A 25,956-nucleotide genomic window follows, 5' to 3' on the forward strand; every position below is an offset into this window, starting at 1 on the left:
AAATTTTACGTTTTTTGGACTTTCATCCATATTTAGAAGAATATTTAATTTTAAATTAAAGCCCCATTCAGTAAGTTTTCCACTGCGCCCTCTGCGTGCATTAGTATCGATAACGATATCGCCGTTCAAAGTCAACAAAACACAGCGCCAGAAGCTCTATGTACATGTTGTGACATCGGGTACTCACCACGTGACGAAATAATAATCCATAGTTCCGTGAAACATCATTTTCGTAGCAAATCCGAATCGAGTTACTTCCTCGTTTTCATGAACACAGCGCTTCCGCTGTACAGTGCATGCGCGCATGGTTTTCTTTTTTCTTTTTTCTTGCTACGGGACGTGACAGACAAACTGCTTAGTCCCAGTGCTGGGCAATGGAGGGCGGTGTGGGATAAATAAAGACGAGGGTCTCCCTATTAAAAGTCAATCTACCATGTCCTGTGACTAAAAAGCAGTTATATTTTAGTAAAAAATGTCAAAAATCTTACTGATTGGGGCTTTAACATTAGGATTATACTGTCTTCTACTATCTTCTCCTTTTCTCACTCACTTTCATATAAGCACCTGCTCTCCCTTTAGTCGTTTTACACAACAGACAGCAACACAGGCAGAATCACTGAACTTATTATTATTATTATGGAAAACCAGATTATGATGAAAATCAAACACTTTTGAAGAGAGCGTATGAAATAAGATTAGAGCTGGGAAGCACACACTGTTTTGTAATGCATTTTGTTGGTGGTATAAACACAAGACAGCCAAATCCAACAATTTCAAAAATCCCATCTCTCTTCAGCACCCTCAGCACCCACCTTCCAGCTCCCTTGCGCGAGAAGGGGAGATGACATTTAGTCAAATGGGAAATGTCAAATCAGGTGCAGCTGTAGTGACAGAATAGGAATGAGGGGAACAACAGAGACAAGATCAGAAGGAAAGAGGAAGAGCCAGACCAAAATGCTGCAGTGGGTGAGTGTACATCAGAGACACGTGTGTGTGTGTGTGTGTGTGTGTGTGTGTGTGTGTGTGTGTGTGTGTGTGTGTGTGTGTGTGTGCGTGTGTGTGTGCTGTGTGTGTGTGTGTGTGTGTGTGTGTGTGTGTGTGTGTGTGTGTGTGTGTGGAGCTGAGAGCTAGTGTGTGGGGGCGGCAGACAGAAGCAACTTGGGCCACCAGGCAGCAGCATGACTAACACTAAACATCTATCTCCAGAATAGAGCTGCACCAAATACTGGAGAGTTTTAGTTTCTCACATCGTCTACTCTCACTATTCTCAATACGGATATCTGAAATCTAGACTACTGCGTTACCATCAGATACAATACAAGCGCTCCCCCTGGTATGGTATCATTTATCCCACCTTAGTTGGTTCTGTTTTACAAAGTGTCAAATGTCATGTACCGTAAATTCCGGACTATAAGACGCACCGGTCTATAAGCCGCACCTTCAAAGGTGACTATTTTTTTCTTCTATAAGCCGCACCGGTCTATAAGCCGCGGGTGTTTTGATGTTTAATTACCATATGTAAGGCTTCGTGCACAGAGGGGATTGTCGGGAAATAGATGGCTGTTTGGGGAAGCTCCCATTTATTAACATTTCAACAAAACAAAAGTCAGGTCACTAATCCCCAGACAAAATCACACATTGTGGTATTTTTTGTTTTTTTTACAGTGCACACAGTGTCCGCGGTGTGGTGAAAAGAGGGCAAGAGAGGAAATTAAAACAGAAGTGGATTTATAGTTAGAAAGAGTGCTAAAGAAGAGAGAATTCCGTTTTTTATTTTTTTATTTTAGTTACTCACAGTACTATTGACCAGTCCAACTCAAAAGATATTCGGCAGTTTCACTTTGAGCTCTTGTTCCGCCGCTGGGCACACAGTGTCCGCGGTGTGGTGAAAAGAGGGCAAGAGAGGAAATTAAAACAGAAGTGGATTTATAGTTAGAAAGAGTGCTAAAGATAGTCCGGTCTGGTTATGACGAGTCTCGCTGGGTACAGTACGCCAAAGCGATATCCATTGACTCGATGATGCTGTTGTATGTTGCGCGTTTCTGTTGCACCAACGCGGAGAGGTCCTGCCGGACGAAAAAGCGAAAAAGCTGCTTCTTCCCCGCAGCCTGGAGGATGAGTTGACGGTCGGGCCAGCGGAGTAGGCAGATGAAGATGGCCCTCGGTGGCAGGCCGGGGTCTGGACGTGGCCGAGGCGCCCGGTGTGCCCTGTCCACCTCTGGTGGTTTCTCGCCTTCCTTCAGGTCCAGGATGTAACACAGGATTTTGCCACGAAAGCGTCCATGTCACCAATCTCAGCTCCTCTTTTACATTGATCAGGCGAATGTTATTTATTTTACTCCTGCTGATTAAGTCATCAACCTGCGTGTGCAGGGTTTCGATTTTGCATTTTATCCATTTTCGGACTCACTGTGTTGTTTTTGTCCTCCAGTGCGCGGATGCGCTTTTCCGCATTATAAACTCTGTTCACGGTTGCCTTAGTTTCTTTAGTGAGTGAGTGGATGGACTTCTGCACGTTTTCAAACTTGTTTTCAAGCTGCTCAAAACCTCTGAGCGATGTCGGACTTAATCGATAGTGTTTCACGGAGTAAAAGTTTAGCCCAAGCGTGTATCTCCAGCCTCCAGCAGGTGAGTCATTTCCTCATTCATGGCGTGATTGCTTCGTCTTTTTCTTTCTGCTTACCTGTGTTGTGTTATGTTATGTTATGTTGTTAAAAGAGGGCAAGAGAGGAAATTAAAACAGAAGTGGATTTATAGTTAGAAAGAGTGCTAAAAAAGAGAGATTTTTTTTTTTTTTTGGAAAAAATCCATAGATAAGACGCACCGTTATATAAGCCGCAGGGGGCAAAAAAGGCCAAAAAACGGGAAAAAAGCCGCGGCTTATAGTCCGGAATTTACGGTAGCTGGATCCACTTCAATCTAACAACTAGAAAGAAAAAGCCGACACATTCATTTTGACGGCAACACGTGTTCAACTAGTCAACAAAAGCCCCATTAGCTCACATGTCAATAGAGAGCCGCAGAAACGAGTCCGGAAATCGATGCTAACAGTCCTGGTTCTTCACTGTTTTCGCCTATGGGAGTTTTGAATGGGTTTTTGGCGCGATGCTTCTAATAATCTCTCTGGGCAACGCTGGCTTAATCAAACGCGAACCAGTGTTTAGTAACATCATCTTCACACACGAGGACCACTTTTATGAGTTTTGAAGCTTTTACGTGCCGTTAAAAGGGCGGCTAGCTAGCAAACGGCTAAATGAGACTACACTGTTGAGTCGATGGGGATATATACGTCAATAACGTCACCACTTCAAAGGACGAACACGGAAATTCTCTTTCCCTCACCTGGTTCAGCCCGGGGTAATCAGTGCACACATCAACAACACTACAGGTTGAGTGGTGACGTGACAGGGAAGCCTATGCGACAGTGTGTAGTTCTGCATTAGCTTAGCTCAAGCTTTTTACTTCTAGGGCTCGCATTTACGCTACAAAACTCATGAAAGTGGTCTTCATGTGTGAAGATTATCCGACTGAACTCTGGTTTGCGTTTGATTGATCTTGCGTTGCCCAGAGACCGTATTTGAAGCATCGCGGCAAAAACCCATTCAAAAATCCCATAGACAGAAACAGTGAAGAACCAGGAAGTCCGGGACTTCCGCGTTCTGACTACAAAAATACATCATCCCTGCGGCTCTCTATAAAGAAGAGAAGAACTGACACTGATGGAATGACTACTAATACCAATAATATCCCAGGACAGGATGAGGTGTATGTTCATGTTAACGTGTGGGAGTCAGCTGGGTCAAGTTGGACGAGCAAATACTTTGGTTTATTTTAGCCTTCGTGGCTGACAGGGAGGTGGGGTTAAAGGAGCTTAAGATATGCTTAAGATATGATGTTTTACTCTCCCAGATATTTTTGGTTTTATTCGGATCCCCATACCAAGATATTCAGGTCCGAGTAGAGTGCTGTAACTGGCCAAAACGGGCGAAAACGGGGCATATGTAGTACACACTGTAAATAACGTATTTTCTGCAAGGTAGTGGTTCATTATGGTTGTTATATAATATAGAGAACATGAATTAGCTATGTAACACGCCTGCTCTGTTTGCTGTCCGAGTGTCCGTCACATTGATAACAGCTCCTCACCCTCCCACTCCTTCGGACGGGACCTCCACTGGCTTCCCATCTCGGCACGCATTCAATTCAAAACACTGGTTCTGGCCTACAGGGCAGTACACCAGACAGCCCCTCTGTACCTACAATCTATGGTCAGGCTCCAAATCTCTCAGCGCTCCCTCCGCTCCTCCACCAGTGCAGGACGCCTCGCCCCTCCTCCGCTACGGGGGCTCAAAAGTCGCTCATCCCGTTCGCGACTCTGCTCGTCCCTGGCACCTCAATGGTGGAACGAGCTTCCACCTTCGGTCAGGACGGCCGAATCACTGCCGATCTTTCGGAAAAGACTAAAGACACACCTTTTCAGGCTCCATCTGGGCCCTTCTTGAACTAACTTCTTTCTCTCTCTTAAAAAAAAAAGAAAAAACCTAAACTAAACTTGTACCACTGTTCCTTACAGAAGTTGTAGTTGTCATAGCCTGTGTTGCATAGTTGATTGCTCTATTGCTGACAAAAATGTGTTATTGTAAGTCGCTTTGGATAAAAGCGTCTGCCAAATGACGTAATGTAATGTAATGTAATGCCTGGGCTGGGCTATCAGCTAAATTCTAACTTTGCTGAATGGATAGAACGGGGGTTTTTACCCCACCCTGACCCCGCCCCCAGCCAGGCTGAGCCAGCTAAACCAGCGTCTATGACGAGACGTGGCCTCAACCTATGTGGCGGACACTCGGACAGCAAACAGAGCAGGCAGCACGGAGGTTGGTTACATAGCTAATTCAGGTTCTCTATATTATATAACAACCATAATGAACCACGGCGTGACAGAAAATATGTTGTTTACAGAGTGCATTATGCATGCCCCGTTTTCGCCCGGTATAGCCTGTTCCAGGACTCTACTCGGAAGAGGATATCTTCTGTGGGGAAGTTATCTGGGTGAGTAAAACATCATATTTTAAGCTGGAAATAAGGTCTGGGGTGTAAAAAAAAACGGAATTATCCTTTAACCTCATGAGAATACAGTGGGTGTGAAGATAGGCAACCACAGGAAAACATTTCACAGTCAATTGAGAATACTTTTTCTGTGATGGGAAAACTGACCTGATATACTATTAGGGTTGTTCTAAACCCCACCCCTTAGGTAGACCAAAACAAATGCTACTAACAATGACTTGTGACCGCAACTTGACCTGGGTCTGTTGTCTGTGTACCGCTGAACAGATGTGCTAAAGCGAGCAGTGGATGCTCTGAAGCCCAGTGAAACGCCCATGAGGGTGATGATCTCAATATGTGTGTGTGTGTGTGTGTGTGTGTGTGTGTGTGTGTGTGTGTGTGTGTGCGTGTGTGTGTGTGTGTGTGCGTGTGTGTGTGTGTGTGTGTGTGTGTGTGTGCGTGCGTGCGTGTGTGTGTGCGTGCGTGCGTGTGCGCGTACGTGTACACGTGTGTGGTGTCCCACCTGGTCGGTGCTGGTGGCAGTAGTACAGCCTGGGAGGATGAGCCTGGAGCCACTACAGCAGCTGTTACAGGGAAGGGACTGGTGACAGGGTGGTGCACTGCTCCACCCTGAGGGAGCTGGGTGTGGACCACCGGCATGGGTGTAATCTGGATGATCTGGGAAGAGATAGAAGAAGGAACAGAGAGAGAGAGAGGGGGAGAGAAAGAAAGAAAGAAAGAAGGCAGAGAGCAGAAATGCTTACGACTTGCCTTCACCCAGAGCTTCTGTGTCATTGTGCGTCCAATTGTGTTCCTCGCTCACCTTGCTTCCTGCCTGAGCGCCATTCTGGACAGGAAGGGGCGGAGCAACGAGGGGAAACTGCTGGGCCGGGGCCGGCGCAGTCCGCACTGTTGCCATGGGAACCAGCATTTTACCCTGGAGCACCGGAGACTGTGTTTGCACTGAGACAAAGAGAGAGAGAGAGAGAGAGAGAGAGAGCGAGAGAGAGAGAGAGAGAGGGAGAGAGAGAGAGAGAGAGAGAGAGACAGACAATCAACAGTTCATTAGCGGTCAGTACAAGGTCATAGCTATACGTACCTAAAGAGCTTGAGCCAGCCCCGATATGTGGTGCCTGTTTCACCTAAAAAGCCCTCACCTCTGACCCCGGGGCTGACCACCCCCATCGATGGACTGGAGGCATATCCCATGAGCGACCCTTGCTGCTTCCCATTGGCCAAGGACACGTGTGTGGGCGGAGCTGTGGGCAGGTTGAAGATACCGGTTGGCTGGCTGAGATGATGCTGAGGGGGAGGACTCTTGGGGTTGGTGCTGCTGGCAGGTAAGGTGGGCAGGATGTATTGGACCTGTGTGATGGCCTTACCCCCGGGGGGCGCCAGGGAGGAGGCAGGGAGGAAGTGAGGCTGAAGCAGGGACAGAGGACCGTTGGTGTGGCTGTGTGCGGCTGAGACGTGGCTGGTGGGAGAGGACTGATGCTGGGAAGAGGGGCTGATTAGCTGCATGGCGGGATGGGCAGAGAACGCCCCTCCTAACACCAAATTGGTCACTACTCCGCCCGGGCCCACCCCAGGATTAGGTGACGTCGAGGAGGAGTAGTACCCGCCCGCCGTGGTGACTGCTGCCCCGCTTCCTGCTCCCGCGCCAATCAGAAGCTGGGGATGCTGCTGCGGCGTCAGCGACTTCCTGTCCGGCGGGTGCGGGCTGGCCGACGTGGCTCCATCGCGGGGTTTGCTGGCGATGGGGACCGGCGTGCTGATCACTGGGCGCACCACATTAGTCACCACGGTGGAAGCCACCCTCACAGCGCCCATGCCCAGGAGGGGGTTCAGACCCAGGGGACCCACCACAGAGGAGGGCCCTCCAGCCGCCGGAGAACTGGAGATGACCGACTGGCCAGAGGAGAGCGAAAGAGAATGAGTCGGTGCACCTCCTCCTCCTCCCTCGCCCCCAAATCCCTCCTTACCCTCTCCCTCTCCTCCTCCTCCCTTCCTCCTGCGCTCTGAATATCCTCCGCCTCCTGCTCTCCCGTCGTCGTAGCGCTTGCTGCTGGTGGGGTAGGAGGAGAGGGAGATGCTCCTGCCGTGAGGGGTGGGGTGAGAAGATGATGACGATGATGTGGAAGAGCAGATGACTGGAGCAAAAACTCTCTGAAAAGGGTAGATGGAGAGAGAGAGTATTTTGAGAACATGAGGGCATACCAGAAAATAACTAAGAAATCAATGAGAGGAGAGAACAGGCTGGTTACCTTGCGATCACTTTCGTCTCCGGAGCCGTTCTCACTATCGCTGTCAGTCACTCTCTCCTTACACTTGAGGTCTATGGAGCTGCTGGGATACGGGTCCTCTGTGGAAAGACATTGTTGCTCCTGTTAGACTTGTCATTTCAATGCAACTTATCTAATTAAGCCATGAGTGCCTGATGCACAAACATCTGAATCTGCTCACATTGTGATCACAGCAGAATCCTACATAGACTGGGCAAAATCCAGCCACAACATGTATTTCAACAATAAAGAAATGGAGAAGGGTATTGGGGAAAGGTTATGCCTATAGAGACACTGCATGAAATAGGGGAAAAAGCTCTGTTCATTTCCACACACCAGCGTCATTTTCCTTGAATTACCGGTAAACATAGCTAAAAGCTGTTGTGTGGTGGGGCTGCGCAGACAACAAATGTAAAAAAATCGGCAGTTCAAGTTTTTTTGTACTCCTGAGCAAAACAACGAAGCCATTGAGAATTGGCGAGAAGAAAAATGTGGATCTAGCTGTCAAGGAAGTAAGTTGGAGTGTTCATCTTCCGTATATACAATCTTTTTGTGCAACACGCAACCGTGCACGTGACATAGGAGAACACCAGGATTGGAGGGGGGGGTTCCCGTTTTCCCCCGTCTTGGGCGTGGCTTCTGAATGATGACGCGTTACGCAGTGTCTCTATGGGACAGCATCTGTAAAGTTATTTGTTTTGCACCATTCAATATTGCTAGTAGTGATATTACAGGGTATCTGCAGGAATCCTGAAGTTAAATTAAATACCTTTGAAGACCTTTTTAAGACTTTTTCAAGACCTCAACGTCACTTTTGTCACATCAGCAATAGGTGTAAATCCTCAAGTTTCATCACGATACAATAGCACAGAGGTTCCCAAACCTTTCCGACCAAGTACCACATGATGCACCATAGGGGTGTCAAAAATAATCGATTATAAGATGCATCGCGATGCGGACGTGCACGATTCTGCATCGATTCACAAATGTCAAAAATCGATTATTAAAAAAACAATAATAATAATTAAATAATCAAATCAAATATAATGGAAGTACATGCAGTTGTTTATTTTAATTATGGATCATAATACAATGCAATTCCAAATGCACTTTTATTTTAAAAGTAGCCACACAGTGAGAAAAAATAAAGTGAGAAAAAATAAATCATGTATTGCGAAAAAAAGTGATGCATCGATTTAACACATTCACTGCCAGCCATTTTTTTTTTACTGTAGGTAGCTTCTGCCAGAGGGTTTTTTTGAGGATTCTGGCTCATCTTTCAAGACCCGAGGATTCTTTTCTGCTAAGATTTTGTGAACACAAAATATCTCAAAAGAACTAATAGAATGTGTGCTTTCTCTGTCTAAAAGAGTTAGTTTGTAGAGTTAGTAGTTATGTAGGCATTAGCACTTGAATACAGCATGGTTTCAGCGTCTGAAAATTTAAGCTGAGATAAATAGCTTTTTGTGAAATTCGATAGAACAGTCACTTTAACCATTCATTTTTGGCATCAGTAAGACGTCAGACATCTAAACAATAGTTTTGAACAGTAATTTCCTCCATAACAGCAGGAAACCCCCCTCTACTTCAAACTCCTCCCTCCGTGTGTGTTCTTCTTGGCTGCAGCGGGCGTGTCACAAGCTCGTTTCTGCTGCTGCTGCTCCTGTCTGCTGGCGGCCGCTGGGCGAGGATGGGCTCGCTCGTTTCTTGGGGTTTCGGTTGAGAAACCCCAAGAAACGGGCTTTCTTTTGCGATTCTGGTCTTATTTATGCTGCGTGTTTCAAAGTGTGTTGCACCCATAATCTATTATGCAAATTTGCAATCCCCCACCGCCAGCAATCAGCGCGAAAGCGAAAGCGTTTTCCCCAATCCATTTTACAGTATGAGAATGGTTTCATCGCGCATTCCCCTGCAGTTTTGGCTCGGCTTTTTCTAGTCTGGAGAGCACTGTCGCCACTTAGTGGGTCGGTGGAATGGGTTGTACACGTTCGGTGGCTTCAATATTTATATAAGAGATGTAAAAGGGTTAGATCAACGTCCCACCGTCAACATTTTTTTTTTTTTTTTTTGACGTATCAACACGTCATTGGCAGTCAACCGTTGGATTTTTTTTTACGTATCAACACGTCATTGGCAGTGAACGTGTTAAGATGCATCGAGATGCATCGATAATCGTAATCGAATCGAAGCCCTCTGAATCGTAATCGAATCGAATCGTGAGGCCAGTGAAGATTCACAGCCCTAATGCACCAGACCAAATTTCCCAAGTACCACTTCCCACTGTGGCTACCAACTTTTTTTCCTCCAATAAAACAAAATCACTGATTTAACCATACAATAAGCATCAGAAAGGCCCCATACCAGTAGGCTACTGTTGCTGCCAGTCAGACCGCAAATAACCAACACATAAACACATAAACATCTTATTTGCTGATAGGCTGATGGCAATCAGGCAAGGCTCTCGAGTACCACCAGGTGGAGCCTCACGGACCACAGTTTGGAAATCACTGCAATAGTATATAGATTCTTTGGACAACGATATGATATTTGCTGATATCATAATGATACGAGTTCGATTCAATTCAGGGGTCTGCGATCGATATTAGGGATGGGCATTTGAAGTAATTTAAATACTCGAGTACTCTCCTTCTATTATGAACGAGTAATCGGGTACTCGGGGGGGGAGGCGAGGGGGGGCACGTGCGGACGATTAATTTATAAACAAGTCGCTGGGATCCCGTTTGGCTGTGCCACTGCAAAGCACGTTTACTACAGCACAGAGGCAGGTGACTGAAGGAGGAGGCTATCACTACATCACTACCCTATATTGAAAAGGTGCAAAACAAATAACGTTAACGCTACAGATCCTGACCCACAACGTGTGTGTGTTGAATTCAACAAGCTGGCAGAAAACGGCGCCTAGTGCCTGTCATCTGACAGAATTTCTAGCCCATAAACTAACTACTAACTTGGCCGATTGTATGGAACATACTAAATAAATCAAACGGTAATGTCTGAGAATGCAAAGAAATGTAACTGGCTCGTTAAAACTTGCATTCCAGGAATATTGTATTTACGGCAATAGCGATAATGGCGCGCGCCTGAGAGCCTGGTAGTCAGGGGTCTGCCCTCGGAGATTCCAGGCGGGCGGGCGGGCAGCACCCATGCATCGGATTGTCCGCTCGTTCCACACAGAAGCAGGTGGCTGCCTGGTACTCGGCGGATCCCACTCGCGTAGCACGACAACACGCTGAATCCCACTCGATTTTGGGGTGGAACACGCCAGGATTGGCCGATGCCAAAGCCAGTCCCCAGAATTGTCAAATCAAATCATCGACATGCTACTATGACCCGCCTCTCAACCTGTCATCTCAGACAAGTTATGTTTTCAGTCTGAAACGGACTCCGACCCACGCGCCACTACGGGTTCCACCGCTGGTATCAACGCGGCCCCGCACAGCTCGTCTCGCTTTTTTGTCTCATTCCACCGATCAAAAACGTGGACAGCCCGGGTTGAGTCGGGGTTGAGTCGTGCTGCTTTTGGTCCCTGCTCTGTTGAGGTTCCAGCGCTGTGGACCCGGTACCATACGGTGACGTGAAAACACTGCAGACGACTGATTGGTCAGGCAGAACCGTGTTTACTGTAGGCATCTACTGTCAATGCTGGATACCAGTTTAGTGGGGCTTACCTTCTCGTCTGTTATTTCCAGAAGTTATTTCTTTTGTGTTGCTGCCTTCGGCTCTGGTGAAATAAAATCGATCTCCTTGCTCAGCTTTAACATGCGGTGGTTTTCAATTGTTTTGAGAGAGAAAAAAGTCCGCTCCTCGGGAAGCCCTTTGTAGTTGGCTCCGCTAGGCCGCAGGCGAAGCCGCGGTCTTGCCTGTTGAGTTGCCGCTGGGGTTCTCCCCGTAGCGCCTCTCCCGTCCCCCGCGCAGTGCATGCATGTGAGTTTGAGTAACAACAAAGTGATATCCATTCTCCTGGCCGATTGTCACATTTGCCCATGTACACTGTATGTCATTTAGAGGCACCAGTATTTCATAATCAGTTTAAAAGTTCCGTGTATGGATTTAATTTTAACGTTATACTTATAGCCTACTTCGGCTATGGGCTATAGGTGTGGGCGGAGGCGAGTAAACTTGCTATGGAAACAGAGTCTATATCAAGTAGAGCCGAGTAAGACCAGGTCGAGTAGAGCTGTACTGTGCTGTTATATGTGGTGGAAATGAGCCAATAGTTACACTTATCATGCCGTTACGATAATGCTATTTGGGATAATGGTATTAGAAGGGAACAGAAAGATGCTCGAGCAGACTCCCTCCCAGGATTTTTCTGACATGGCGGTACTAGGACAAAACTGATGGCATCAAATATGACTTCAGTGGGACAAATTATCACATTTGACCATTGACAGGAAATGTCAGTTGCTGGAAATGTGCAAGGTCGGGCAATACCACAGGAAGCAGTGCACTGCCTGCAGCTTTTTCTTTTCTTTCTTTTTTCAAATCTAACATATGGCTTGTACAGTTCGTTTTGACTTCTCACCAATGACGTCGTCATCTCCTTCCTCCTCACAGATGACCATGCGCTCCTCGTCACTGGTCATGTCCTCGCTGACCCCCCGCTGGGACCGTGAGAGGGGCGGGGCACGCCCTGAAAACTGAGCGCCTCCATCCCCACACATCTGAAGTAATGAAGTGAAGAGATAATGTAGTAAAAAACACACAGAATGTCTGTAATCCAGTGCTAATCTATTCTAGGCTGCACGATATATCGTTTACACATCGACATTGCGATGTGCGCATGCGCGATAGTCACATCGCAGGACGTGCGATGTCAAAAGCAAATTAACTCGTCATGTTGCTTGATAAACTCTCACTTTAGGGGTAGCCTACTGAGTGAAATGCAGGCTCTCTCAAAGGAGAGAGACGCCCCGCTACTGTACTCACTCATTTAGTGCTTAGCTTCAACACAACAAACATGCACAGAGACCTAAATTGAATTATCTTTTGCTTATGTTGCGTTGCTGACAGTAGCCCGTCTGTAAAACGATGTGGTTGTGGAGGCGGACTTGTCCAGTTTGCAGCGCACTCGCATACAGCAGGCTGGCTGCTGTAACTCAACATGTCCGTGGAGTGGAGATATTTACTCTTGAAACACCAAAAAGCAAGACCGCAACTTCTAATGACACGAAGGCTGATTACTGAGAAGTTGTCCGTGTTATCACTGTGGCTGTCTCTCCCCTTCAAGTCTCTGATGTTGCATCACATGATAGCAGTAACGTTACGGTAGAGTTAATCATACATAGCGACTTATTTACACAAAACATGTCAGTGAAAATAAAAAGAGAAGAGACATATCTGGGCAATTAAATGTATATTTATTACTTTTCACGAATGAATTGTTTGTCACCGGTCGGCTGCATGTGAATCCTCGTCTCTCGTACTGCCAGCCTTGCGCTCAAAAACCGGAACTCCGCAGATGCGGAGTGTACCACTTGGTCGTTTCTGGAGGGGGTTTCCGGGGGGTCAGACCAAGTGTGTAAAGTGGCAGGGGTGTTTCATTGTTGATTTATTGAAACGTTAGAAGAACGAAAGAAGTTGAAAGCAGTGATTATAATCAATGAAATCTAATGTTTTTCTGCAAATAGCATCATTGGGAGGTAGATTCTGGCACTCAATATTAGGGGTGGGCAATATATCAATTGTATATCAATATTGTGATATGAGACTATATGGTCTTAGATGTTGGATATGGTAATATGGTGATACAGCATACATGTTGTCTTTCCCTGGTTTTAAAGGCTGCATTACACTAAGTGAAGTGTAGGCTAGTGACATTTTAAAGTAGAATGTCATAACTTACTCACTTTTTCATGTATGTAGCCTAAGTCATGGAAATCCATTGGTCAAAATGTGTATGCACCCTGATAGATGACGCTCTGAGGCCTACAGTATAGGCGACAGCCCAGTGGTTGAGAAACATTAAAATACCTAATTTCCCCTCCAAAATCAGATGGACTCCTCTACAAAATCATCCCAATCATTCTAGAAGTATTCTTTTCTTTAAAATAGAGCTATTCTGGTAATCTGGTGAAAATCTGTATTTTTTCATATCGCAATATATATCGCAGGGGCAGGGAATATCGCAATGTCAGTTTTTTCCAATATCGTGCAGCCCTATATTATTGTATATTACCACAGAAACTGTTATCACTTTCATTTTCCACGTCTCCATGTTTGGAGGCAGTTGCCAGAAAAGAAAAACATAATTCCCAAAGCAGTTATTGCATAACAAACCAACCTTTTTTAAGCATGTGATGTGTGCAAAAATGGTATCAGAACATTGCTGATGTCTCCAGCAGTGATTTTTTTTTGCTTACAATTTGCCTAGTGATGAAGTAGACTCAGCTCTCAGTCTTAATCCGTTTCACTACCTTAAGACTGAGAATATTATTATTTAAATCTTTTCATAACGTTAGGTGGCGCTGTTGGAAGCCTTGCATCGGAGAACCAATCATGAGTGTTGTGGGCGGGCCTGCTTTCTGGGGGCAGTGACGCTCATGCAGAACCGGTGTCTCGCAAAACATCGCCGCGTTTGCGGAGAAACATATTAATCACTTAGAGACAAACATAACCTGTTAATAGGACGTGTTTCATCCGGCCCCGGCGGCTAGAGGTCTTTCCCCTAGCGATAAGCCCGACTTCCCAGGCTAACGTTACAGAGCCTGCTGATGACTTCACAGTAGCAAGCGGACCACTTCCGGGTAGGAAAAATGATTGTAAAATAAACAACAGGTATAAACTCTCTTTGCAGCACATCAGTGTCTTGCTAGAGCAAGACACTGATTGGAACTATGAAACATTGCATTGCCGCTACCAAATAAAATTCTAATAATAAATGTAGGCGTGTCTGCTGCCGGCCGTTCTCGCCGGGCTCGAAGAGACAGATTTTGACAATGAAATTCCCAGACGTTTGGTGGTTAGGTGGCGCCGCTCACCAAACGTCTGGAAACCGAGACTAGTGATGAAGGCACTTTTGTTGCACATTGTAAAGTCAAGTTCCCAGGCCCATGAACTATGGCCACTATGGCCGATGAACTATAAGAGTGGCCACCCTACCTGTGCCAACTCTGCCAAGGCCTGTGTGTTGGCCCTCTCGCTGCGCTCCAAGCTGTGCATGGCACTTTGAGAAAAGGCTCTGGGACGGGTGAGCTGGCCCACATGGCCCTCCCCGGTACTGCGCTCAGACACACCCACCACACCTGGACCAACCCCCTTCAGCTCCACAGAATGGGGCTCTGTCAGAGGACAAAAAAGGGACAATTTAGTTTGAGTTTGTTTTATTTATTTATTAGCACACACTAAAACAGTGCAAGGAGGGAACGAAGCCCACATGGGTTGCACGGAGTTCCACCCCTATCAACAATCATAATCGTACAATCATAATCATATCAAAAAATAATCATATCAAAAAATTACAAAGTTACAATAGGCTAACAGAAAATGAGTCTATTGACATCCCCAGGCTAACACAATGACTTATGCAGATAAATAAGGAGACAAGGTACAAAGCAGAGCGTATGGATAAGATGCTTTTTAAGATGCTTTTTAAAGAGTGAGTGAGAAGCTATGGATCGGAGTTGAAGACTTAATTCACTCCAGAGCATGGGGGGCCTCTATAAGAAATGTTGTGTTGATGACTTGATGTTCGGGTGAAGGGTAAATAGAGGTTATTATTGCTGTGTCTTGTGTGATATGAATGTATGTCTGAAGTGAATTTTGAAAAGTGTCAGGAAGATGTAAGTAAACTTGTGGATGAATAAGCATGTTTGAAGAATATTGAGTTTATGAATAGGTAATAAAGAATATTTTTTTTAAGTGGAGTAGATGGAGCATGTCTGTTGGAATGTGAGATGATTCTTAGGAACCTTTTCTGAATAATATACGGTAACTTTAATTTTATAGGATTAAATAGTATGAAAGTGTTTGGCTTGTGTATGTTTACATGTAAATGTGGGGGGCGCATAACGTGAAAGTGGAGTCAAACTGACCTGTGGTCTCCGACATGCTCCTCTCTCGGATGTCTTTGCCTCCTGGGACACCGCGGCCTTCAGAGCTGGACTTCTTCCTGTCTTTGTTGCACCACTTCCAGTCTGGGTGGGCCTTGAAGTGGGCCTCCTTCACCTGGGAGCGGGAGAGGGGACAGGGACAAGGAAGAAGCTGTTTGTCAAAAGGTACAGTAGTAGATGGTGAAGGAGCATTATGTAGACAGGCATAGAATCCAGTCTCCTATTATTTCAAAAACATATACATGTCCTCTATTTATGATGATTTTTTTTAGATGGACCATTATGAAAAACTTGAGTTGTGTTTTAAGAAAGGCACTTTCTTTATTGGAAACTTTATTTCCCAGGCATGGGAGCTAAGGCAGAATGTTCTGTTCAGAAAATGATGTACCGTAAATTCCGGACTATAAGCCGCGGCTTTTTTCCCGTTTTTTGGCCCCTGCGGCTTATATAACGGTGCGTCTTATCTATGGATTTTTTCAGAAAAAAAAAAAAAAAAAAAAAAAAATCTCTCTTTTTTAGCACTCTTTCTAACTATAAATCCACTTCTGTTTTAATTTCCTCTCTTGCCCTCTTTTCACCACACCGCGGACACTGTGTGCACTGTAAAAATAAACAACGGTGGTGTTGTGTTATGTTGTTTTGTTGAAATGTTACGGTAATACGGTAAATGGGAGCTTCCTCAAACAGCCATCTCTTTCCCGACAATCCCCTCTGTGCGTGACCACTTACATATGGTAATTACGGTAAGCAAACGGCCACAAGCCCATCAACTCCCTCCCCCGACTACCAGGAGAAAATCACAAACTTCGGCGAATTCACACAAAGGAAGATCAAGGAATATTCCATCGAACCGGAGCAGATCATAAATATGGATGAAGTGCCTTTGACGTTCGACCTGCCACTCACTCGGACTGTTAACAAGAAGCGCCCTGGAGGATTCTTTCACCAAAAAAAAGCTTTGCTCGTTCTCGACAGCATGAGAACGAGCAGTAGATGATCATGAGGTGGTTTTTCAGACGTGTCGATATAGCAGTTTATCGCAAAAGTGTAATGGAAACACATTTTTCGCATTTGCACGTCATGTGACCCATATTATCCCTTGGAAAAGGAGCGGAAAATAAGTTTGGTAAGTAAGGTTCGATAGCCGTGTCAAAACCTCCGCAGCAAGTGGAAAACTTTGAAGCAACGCTACCTAGCAGAAAGACGAGTGTTGTGCAAAAGCGTAGCCGGGCAAATTAGATAATGTTTAATGGCAGAAATCGGTCCATGGTGACAGCAGGCTGCCTGTGTGCGCGCATTTGGCACAGCGGCGAGATGAGAGGATGAAAAGCACACACTGGTGCGGTGGTGCTGTCTGAAGTGAATACAGTGACTGTGAGTAGGCTAATACATTGCACACGTTTCAGGTGCAATTATAGAACCAAATCAGCCTTTTCCCCCCTCCATCTCTAAATCGGACCAGTTGTAGTCTATTAGGCTACCTTTTTTCCTCTGCCTGTCGCGCTGACTGCATTCACGCAGCCAGCAACATTTTGCGACTCATTTTCTTTTGAATTGATAATCAGGCTCGTTTATATGCATTGTAACTTCATGTTGGGATTTCCATTGACCATTGGTTGGATTTGAGCATGCAGGGGACGGGATATGGGGCAGATCCCCGTGCGTAATCACTGTGGCAGCTGCTGCAACGGGGAATCACTCAAACGCAACTTCAATGGAAACGCCTACAAGTCGCAATTGTACATTGTCGAAGTTGTAGAAATATCGCAATTCTTTTGCGAAAAACTGTAATGGAAACACAGCTATAGATGAAGAGGAGTTCGTTGGTTTTGAGTGACAATGAAGGAGAGAGGAGAGTGGTTGACGAAGCCACCCTGAACCTGTTCGTTTCCGACACTGAAGATGAGGACTTTGGTGGTTTCAGTACGCAGGAAGAAGAGGAAGACGAGCATTAGTGACTTGACTTCTCTGGTTACAGGTTTGCTGCACATATAGCCTATTGTTGTGTGATTTTGTCTGGGGATTAGTGACCTGACTTTTGTTTTGTTTTGTTGAAATGTTAATAAATGGGAGCTTCCCCAAACAGCCATCTCTTTCCCGACATTCCTCTCTGTGCACGAACCCTTTCATATGGTAATTAAACATCAAAACACCCGCGGCTTATAGACCGGTGCGGCTTATAGAAGAAAAAAATAGTCAATTTTGGTCCCGCGGCTTATACACCGGTGCGTCTTATAGTCCGGAATTTACGGTAATCATTTTTTTTTCCTTTGCTGCTGTGGTGTATGTTATGTTATGTTGTGATTTAGTTTTATTACTGCGGCGTTGGCGTATGTTGCACTGTATAATGTATACTTTGTGTGTCTTGTAAGCCCATGAGGGCTGGGCACTGTCAAGTGCATGACCCATTGAATAAAAATAAATCAGTATACACATTTAAGAAAAAGCACAATATATAAAACCATTATTATTTTGAGTTGGGGTTTTTTATCAAGTACTGTCGTATTTTTTCATCCATTTTCTCCCCAATTAGTACGTGGCCAATTCCCCCTGCTGTCCCCGTCGTTGCTCCACCCCCTCTGCCGATCTGGGGAGAGTTGTAGACTAGCACATGCTTCCTCCGACACATGATGCGCAGTCACCGGCTGCTTCTTTTCAACCTATTGTTATTAATATTTGTTGTGTGTGTTCACATGCATCCGTGGTACCTGGAAGGCCAAGTCGTGGTACTTCTGCTTCTCCTTAGGTCCCAGGGCGTACCACCACTCCCCCAGGATCTTGCTGACTGTCCGGTTGTCCTGGTTCGGGTGCCGCTGGTGCACCAACGCCCGATGGCGCTTACTGAAGATCATGAATGCATTCATTGGCCGCCGGATGTGGTCCTTCTCTCTCTGAGCGAGTGAGCGAGAAATAGTGAGAAATATTAGGCCACACATTTCAGTTCAAAAGGGAGAATGGGAACATTGAGGTGCTAGTGGTGGAGGCAGACGGTGGACAGACTACCTTGCCAGGGCTGTTCTTGTCCCCGTCTTTGGGCAGCGCACTTAGGGACTGAGTGCGTCTCTTCACTGGTGATGTAGAGATGGGCGGGTCAGGTAAGACTCCTGGGAGGAAGCTGGGAGGAGACAAATAAAAAAGCAATCCTCTATTGATCATCTTTATTATGAAAATAATATTTCATTTTGCGGGGGGGGGGGGGTGTCGCAAGGCATGTGGGCCTACACATAAACTCTAGTCCAGTGATACTCAACTGGCAGCGCCCGCTGTGCGGCCAAATTACAGTGCACCTGAACGCAACATGCAAGATACCCGCTGAATAAGTGTCCAAATGTTCATGTCATTCTGGCCAATACTCACACTTCTGTTATAGCATTTCAGTCTGGAATATGGAATATCTTTCAATAATCTATGATTTAGCTGCTAAATTGTCAAATACCGCCGTCTGCTCACTACCCAGGCACTTATGTATGTACTTAACCTAACTAACTATCCGGTGTGCACAACATTGTCAGACTAAACTCCATCTGACACCTACAATCCGCTACAGAAAAATGTATATTGTTTGTTTATTAACTGGCACCTGGCCTTCTATCATTTCACGAAAGTGGCCCCCGGGCAAAGCAAGTTGAGTATCCCTGTCTCTTTCCCTCTGTAATGTTTAAAACCTCTCTAGGTCTTATTGAGGATTATTTAGCTGAGAACTGCCAGTCTATCAGATATAGAAACAGAGCACAAGTACGGTAGTTAATCTGCCATGAGATACATCAGCAGATTCAGCAGATATATAGCTCATCCATTTCAATGGCTGACAGCCTGGCCACTGCCTTTCATATAGTGATAAAGCCCAGAGATAGAATGCTTTTGTTCCCATCTGCTTTGTTCTGGCACTGAACTGCTCTGCCCAAATTAGCACAAGGATACAAAAAATATCACTCATGTACTGTACTGTACTGTATGTGTGGGTATTATGTGGGAATTTATGTGAAGGACGACTTGGACTTAGGGATGTCCGATATTATCGGCCTACCGATATTATCGGCCGATATTAGCATACAAAATTCATATCGGAAAATATCGGTATCGGTTTTCATGCCGATAATAACACTTACAACTGTAACACAACATGCGTATTATATATTAAACTCTTCAGCTACTTCTGCTCTCACTAAAAATGTCAAAATAATATATAAGTGATGTGATGTATAGTTTTTTAGAAATCAATATTTGTTTGGCAACATTTTGGTGAAAAAAAACATCATCACACAGCCGTCTTGGTAGGGAAATAACAGGTGATTGTAATAATTAACAGGTGGTTATAATCAAATGCTTATATCGGTATCGGTTGATATCGGTATCGAAAATTAAGAGTTGGACATTATCGGATATCGGTAAAAAAGCCAATATCGAACATCCCTACTTGGACTCATACATAACCTCTTTCAGACACACATGCAAACACCCCTCCCCCCCCCCCCCCCCCCCCCCCACTTAATGGTACTGTATATAGCAGGGGTGCCCACACTTTTTCAGCTTGGGAGCTACTTTTAAAATGACCAAGTCAAAGTGATCTACCAAACATATTTATTTTTATATATATATACACTGAGTATACAGTGGAAAACAGTGGAACAGTGGAAAAACAGTGGAAACAGTGGAAAAACAGTAAAAAAAAAAAAAAAAAAAAATCCCCCCTCAATGCCATGCGATCGACCACACTACCTTCGCGATCGACCGGTCGATCGCGATCGACGTATTGGGCACCCCTGGTATATAGTATAAGCAATGCTACTGCTTATGTGTGTACACCCAGCCTCTTACAGGTTCACACACATCACCATTAACAACAACAGTAACATTGCACTTACGGGTCATCCACGTCACTCTCTGTCTCACTGTCAGGCCTCTCTCTCTCTGCGTCTCCCTTCTCCTTCTCCGGGGGTGGCTCATCAGATGAGGTGGGAGGCCGACACGGGGGTACCCTCTCCATAGTGGGAGGTACCTCCAAAGGCTCCTGTGGCAACGCTGTCACCCCCTGACACTCTGGGTGGGGGTACGAGGAGATACTTGATTAAAGTGGAGCGGAGCAAATATTTAAATCAAAATAAAATGGTATATTTCAAAAATTACAAATAGAGTTAAGTGGAGATAACACATTTTCTACAACCATTCAGTCCAACCACACTAAAAAAATATATTCAGTACCTGTCTTCAGACTGGCAGCTTGGGGATGGTTGATTGGTTGCTGGCCCTCTCCTGGCTGAGAAGAAGCATCCGATTGGGTGGGTGCCAGGAAAGGAACCAACGAATGCCAGGGGAACACTGGAACCGACCGGGGCTCCACATTGGTCCACACTGCAGAGAGGAACGACAGTACATTTTATCATCAACAGCAAGTGCTATCTAATGGCCAATTACTTCATTATATGATGCTCTATATCCAGAAATCAAATCAGAAGAACCAGGCCTTCCTCTTACATCATCAGATAATCAAGATGATATTTCCTTATTTAGGAAGAGCTCCAAATTCAACCCTGCCAACAGAAACATAGTTCTACTCCAACTCTAATCACTCTTGAAAGATGTCACAATATACTCCTGTCTATTAGGGTGGAAACCAGGTGAATGTAATTCAATTCATATCCCATGATGTCATGCATTTCCTACCAATATGGTATCTTACAATATAGACAGGTCATGGCTGTGGCTGTCATTTGATTATAACCACCTGTTGATTATTACAATCACCTGTTATTTCCCTACCCAAGACGGCTGTGTGATGATGTAACAGTAGAGTAGAAAACCAGTGGGTCCTGAGAACCAGGTTTGAGAACCACTGTACTAAGATTAGACTACTAAGACTAAGACTAAGATGAGACTACTATTTACAGTAGATTTAGCGCTCTGCATGTTTTTATTCTAGCCATGGAATCAGGGGCCGATTTACACCTGGGATGCCAGGTGAATGCAATTAACTAGTGAGTCAAACTAGTGAGTCAGACTGGTGAGTCACTCAGAAAGCAGCGGCACAAAAGCCCATTTGCTCCCCATAACAGGCTGGATGAGTCAGGAAGCTGGCATTGTCAGAACTTTGAGCGGGTAAGAGGCTATACACAACCCATACTACGTTTATTTGGTTTTCCAAACAGGGTTAATATACATTTCCATTACTGAAAGTTTTCATAACTATAACACCCCCGCCCATTTAAAGTATATTAAACAGTGTGTTAATTTAAGACTGCCTACAACTGAACTAAACATTAGAAATGACGAATGAGACGTTATTTACAGTTGATCAGGTGCTGCAGAAACGATAGTGCAATCTCATACATACAAAGAGTATAAAGTGACATGAACTGACCAAACATGCTTAATCCTTGGCGCAGATATTGGGGATTTTCTGATGAATACATGGTTGAATAAAATCCTTGTTTCCCCGCAAAAAAAAAGATTGCGTCCTCTCCTTTTTCTTTACAACGATTGACAGAAATCCACGTGACAAAACATCCTTAATCAAAAATCTCGATCTGAGAGAGATGGCATTAACTCCACAGATGATGAAAAGACAAAGTGCTCAATGGTGTCTGTATCCGTCTCCTCCCTACAGGTTCCACTCATCCTTCAACACTAATAATCACTGCATCATCCGCGATGTTTTTAGCTTGTGGCGTAGAGGTCTTTTTTATTCCGATTTGAGTATAATATTATGTCGTTCCAAGTAGTCCCACCTATCCTCATCGCAGAATGCCGCAATCTGATAACGCGCAGTGAACAACCAAACATCCGTGTGGACAAAATGTACTACAAGGGATTTGCAACAAAATCCGAAACTTAATTTATATTTTGTAAAAATGTACCCGCGCATAGACGAGCCATCGAGAGGAAGATTACGATCAGAGGCAAGGCTCTCCTCCCTTTGGTCTAATTACCCCTGATGCCCCCGTCTACTCTGTTTGTTTACATTACAGCAGTCTGGTGCTGAACGGGTTAACGAGGCCTTGAAGCTCATCCGCGGCCTGGATTAAAACACCCGTCCGGGATCTACGCAGTCTTTCTGGGTCATGTCAAACCTCTCTCTCTTCTCTACACTACAATACAGCTGTGGTTTGGTGGAGTCGGCAACTTAAGTAGCCCCGAGTCCGATCTAGTATCTAAGATTTAAAGTTATCGCAAGCGGGCCACCATGTCGATCAGGCTATAACCAGCATCGCAACAAGCAAATTGGGGCTATCATGGTACATGGTTAAGATACTTGATACTTCCACTTGGAAAGCGGTGTGGTGATTTTTGCACACTATACGAATGTAACGTCACACTATTTACTAACACACTACTGACGTTTATCATTGCAGAGTTTGCTAATTTAGCCGCCTCCTTGCAACAACTGGGAGCCTCAAGTGCACCGCTCCAAATGAGACCAACCCCTCGGGAACGCCCCTGGTCGTCGGGCACCACCCGCCGCACAGAAACAGAAAGAGGCAAAAGAAACAATTGTTCTCATGTCTCAACAACACAAAGGCGTGTTCACACGAATTGGGCTGCTAAAATAATTCTGCACAAGAACAGTTTGCCATATCAGAAACGTAAACCAAATAAAGTCAACTTTGTGTTTCGCAATATCTTAACTCCCAAATTGCCATAAACACCTGTCTTGAGATGGCAATTTCACCTGCCAACAACATCCAGGATAACCAAGTGCACTCCTGTTTACAACGCAGGGGAGTCAAAAAGCCAGATGTTGGGCTATGAATCTGGCGCATTCATCACTAACTTCTATCAATCAATTCTATCAATTGTAATCTTACAGAGACAATTAAGACAGGCTATCGTCCTGTCTTAGCAGCTAGCTGATCTTTTTAAGCACTCACTAACTCACCAGCTCCTATCACTACCTGGCCAATTTAGTTAGCCCCAACCTCACGTTAGCTACCTAGCTAACTGATGGACTACAATACATTGAGCCCAGCAATAAAGCGACAACGATGAGGAGTCCAGTCAGCGAGGAGGAGAAGGAGGATGATCTGATCACACTTGGCGCTTTGTATGTTCCTCTCTGTTCCGGGGGCAGCGAACCAGTTGCGGAGATGCTCAAATACAGGACTCGGACCGCTTTAACGTTAAACAAAACATACAGTATAGGTTCCAGGCTTTGGTAAGGTCCGTCTGCAGCAGCAGGTTAGCTTATAGCCACTTCTCTCGTGCGGGGCGGACGTCCCCCCGACAACGGCGCGCGCACCACCGTCCAGCTCGGTGGTGAATGCTCGTAACGTGTTACGTTATGTTGTTTTGGTGGAAAAGAAGTCCTCGCCTCACATCTTCTTCTTCTCAGCACCCAGCCCGACTTTACGCCCTTGTGTGTTTTTTCTCTCTCTCTCGCTAAGCCTTGGTCCTTCTTTCTTTCTCTTTCCCTCCCTCTCTCTCTCTCTCTCTTCCTCTTGTTGTAAACTAGGCTGTTTGCCCCCCACCCCTCCTCCTCCTCCTCCTCCTCCTCGCCCTGACTGTCAACCTCGCCCAAACCCGTGTCCCGCCCCTTTCAGTGGATTTACACTCCGCCATTGGCTAAAGCGACCACCTGTCATCCGACCGCCACGAACGCTGATTGGTTAGATGGTGCACTGGAATGCCAGTCATATGCAAATTTCACACGGCTTTTACTGCCAGCGGCTGAGCGCACCAAAAGAAATGGACTTCATCCTAAATATACAATAGCAATAATAAAACGGACCATGGCGTTCTACTGACTCCGCATATACATTCTGACTGATGTTCAATGAATGGCCTCAAAGTATGCAATCGCAAGTTCCTAAAGTAAACCCACCCTAGACAGAATATCATTGGCATACGGTTCGTAGTAAACCTGGACTGATTAGTGAACGCACGAATCAAACGCCGACACTCGGATGTAGGCCAACCAATGGCTTAACACAAGTTGGGACAAGATCCCGCCCCCTACAAATGCCCAAGTTCCAGATGCAGTACCCATAAAGACCATCAAATGCGAGGGGGGCGCTCGTCAGCTACCTTTGTGGCCACGACAACGTTGTGAGGATTTGAGTCATTTCCCTTGTGCAATCTAGAATGCTGTTTTACAGTCTGTATGGGTCATGATGAGTAAGCAGGGTATTTCTGCCATTTACTTTAATTCAGGCGTTGTTTTTGGGAAGATCTGAATGGATATACTAAGCTGCTGGCCATGTCACAAGTCAGCCGTGTAAGCTAAAAGGATTGTAAACTCTTCCCCTTTGGTGACAGCGTACATTTTTGCTTTTAGGAACACCAGGCCACCAGTGGGGAGGCAAAGTGAGGTCATTTTCCGCCATAAAAAGACCTTTTCAATCCAGAACAGTTTTCCATCTCTCCATCATGCAAATGTGCCTCCTCCAGACAGAATTTTAAATGTTCTGATGCCACACACACACACACACACACACACACACACACACACACACACACACACACACACACACACACACACACACACACACACACACACACAGAAGAGAATTGAAACCAGGAGAGGAGGGGTGGTGTGAAAGAGAGGGAAAATGGGTGGAACGGGATAAGAACCAGAGAGGACCAGAGGGTAAAAATAGACAGTCATTTTCTGCAGGAGAGGGAGGGAGGGAGGGAGGGAGGGAGGAGAGAAAACAACTTGTGAAAACAGAACTTCTCTTAAGGCAGAAAGGGTGTGGGGGGGGGCAGACGGGGGAGTCGGATGATCACATGATCACACAAAAGCCCGTCAAGAGGAACACCTACACAGCACACACACAGACACCTGAAATGGTTGCGTTGTAACACGACTATGCGGACATAAAAGAAGAGTTGTGTGTTTAATGGTCTGATCATATTGACCGTATGAGTCAAGAAGACGTCCAGTTGCAGCTCATCTGTCAATCAGACACACCTACTTGGAAGGGCTTAATTGCCACTTAACAGCCAGTCAGGAGCTTTTGGGGGAACTGACCAATCAAAAGTTCCAGAGAGCCACTGGCACATCTTCTCTAGTAAAAGAAAGAAAAAACTCCACATCTCTATTGATACCTGATGCAGCATTTGTGTGTGTATCCCTTTAAGACCGCAAACTGAACGCGGTTCGCGGTCTTAAAGGGATACACACACAAATGAGGGATACACACACAAATGCTGCATCAGGTATCAATGGGTTAAAATCAGACAAGTCAGCACTCTGGTTTTGGATGTGTATCTATACAAGAATGCAATGGTGGGGGGGGGGGGGCATCTTGTAACACCTGAAACAGCTTCTTTGTAACGTGCCTAATCGTGCATTCCTTTATAACTGGGAACTGGTCATCTTATGACTTCAAAGGTCATGAGCTGGGAGGTGATGCCATCAGAGCTGGTATTTCCCATTCCAAACTCGTAGGAGCCTCGGCAGCCCCGACCTCAAAAATCCAAGATGGCCGCGCCGCGCAACAACAGTAGTTATAATCGTAGTAAATGTTGTTTAGCACGTCTGTTTTGTTTGTGTCTCACTAAATCAGATGTACACACAGCACTGCCTAACTTCTATCTGTGTGGACATGAGGCTGCAGTGT

At 45.5% G+C, this 25,956-nt stretch overlaps 1 protein-coding gene across 1 annotated transcript in view; it reads right to left on the minus strand.

Annotated features, from left to right (window-relative positions):
• cicb (capicua transcriptional repressor b) overlaps positions 1-25,956 on the minus strand; it is a gene marked incomplete at its 5' end in the record, with an annotated part of 57,998 nt that overhangs the window by 10,410 nt on the left and 21,632 nt on the right. The window contains 11 exons of the mRNA XM_083661435.1: positions 5,570-5,724; positions 5,870-6,009; positions 6,204-7,212; positions 7,311-7,408; positions 11,875-12,013; positions 14,451-14,629; positions 15,383-15,515; positions 18,109-18,291; positions 18,404-18,515; positions 20,266-20,440; positions 20,603-20,752. Coding sequence (XP_083517561.1) covers positions 5,570-5,724; positions 5,870-6,009; positions 6,204-7,212; positions 7,311-7,408; positions 11,875-12,013; positions 14,451-14,629; positions 15,383-15,515; positions 18,109-18,291; positions 18,404-18,515; positions 20,266-20,440; positions 20,603-20,752 — 2,473 coding nt within the window. The remainder of the gene's footprint in view (positions 1-5,569; positions 5,725-5,869; positions 6,010-6,203; positions 7,213-7,310; positions 7,409-11,874; positions 12,014-14,450; positions 14,630-15,382; positions 15,516-18,108; positions 18,292-18,403; positions 18,516-20,265; positions 20,441-20,602; positions 20,753-25,956) is intronic.

The sequence above is a fragment of the Poromitra crassiceps genome (genome assembly GCF_964638095.1).
Source record: "Poromitra crassiceps genome assembly, chromosome: 26".
Classification (NCBI taxonomy): domain Eukaryota; kingdom Metazoa; phylum Chordata; class Actinopteri; order Beryciformes; family Melamphaidae; genus Poromitra; species Poromitra crassiceps.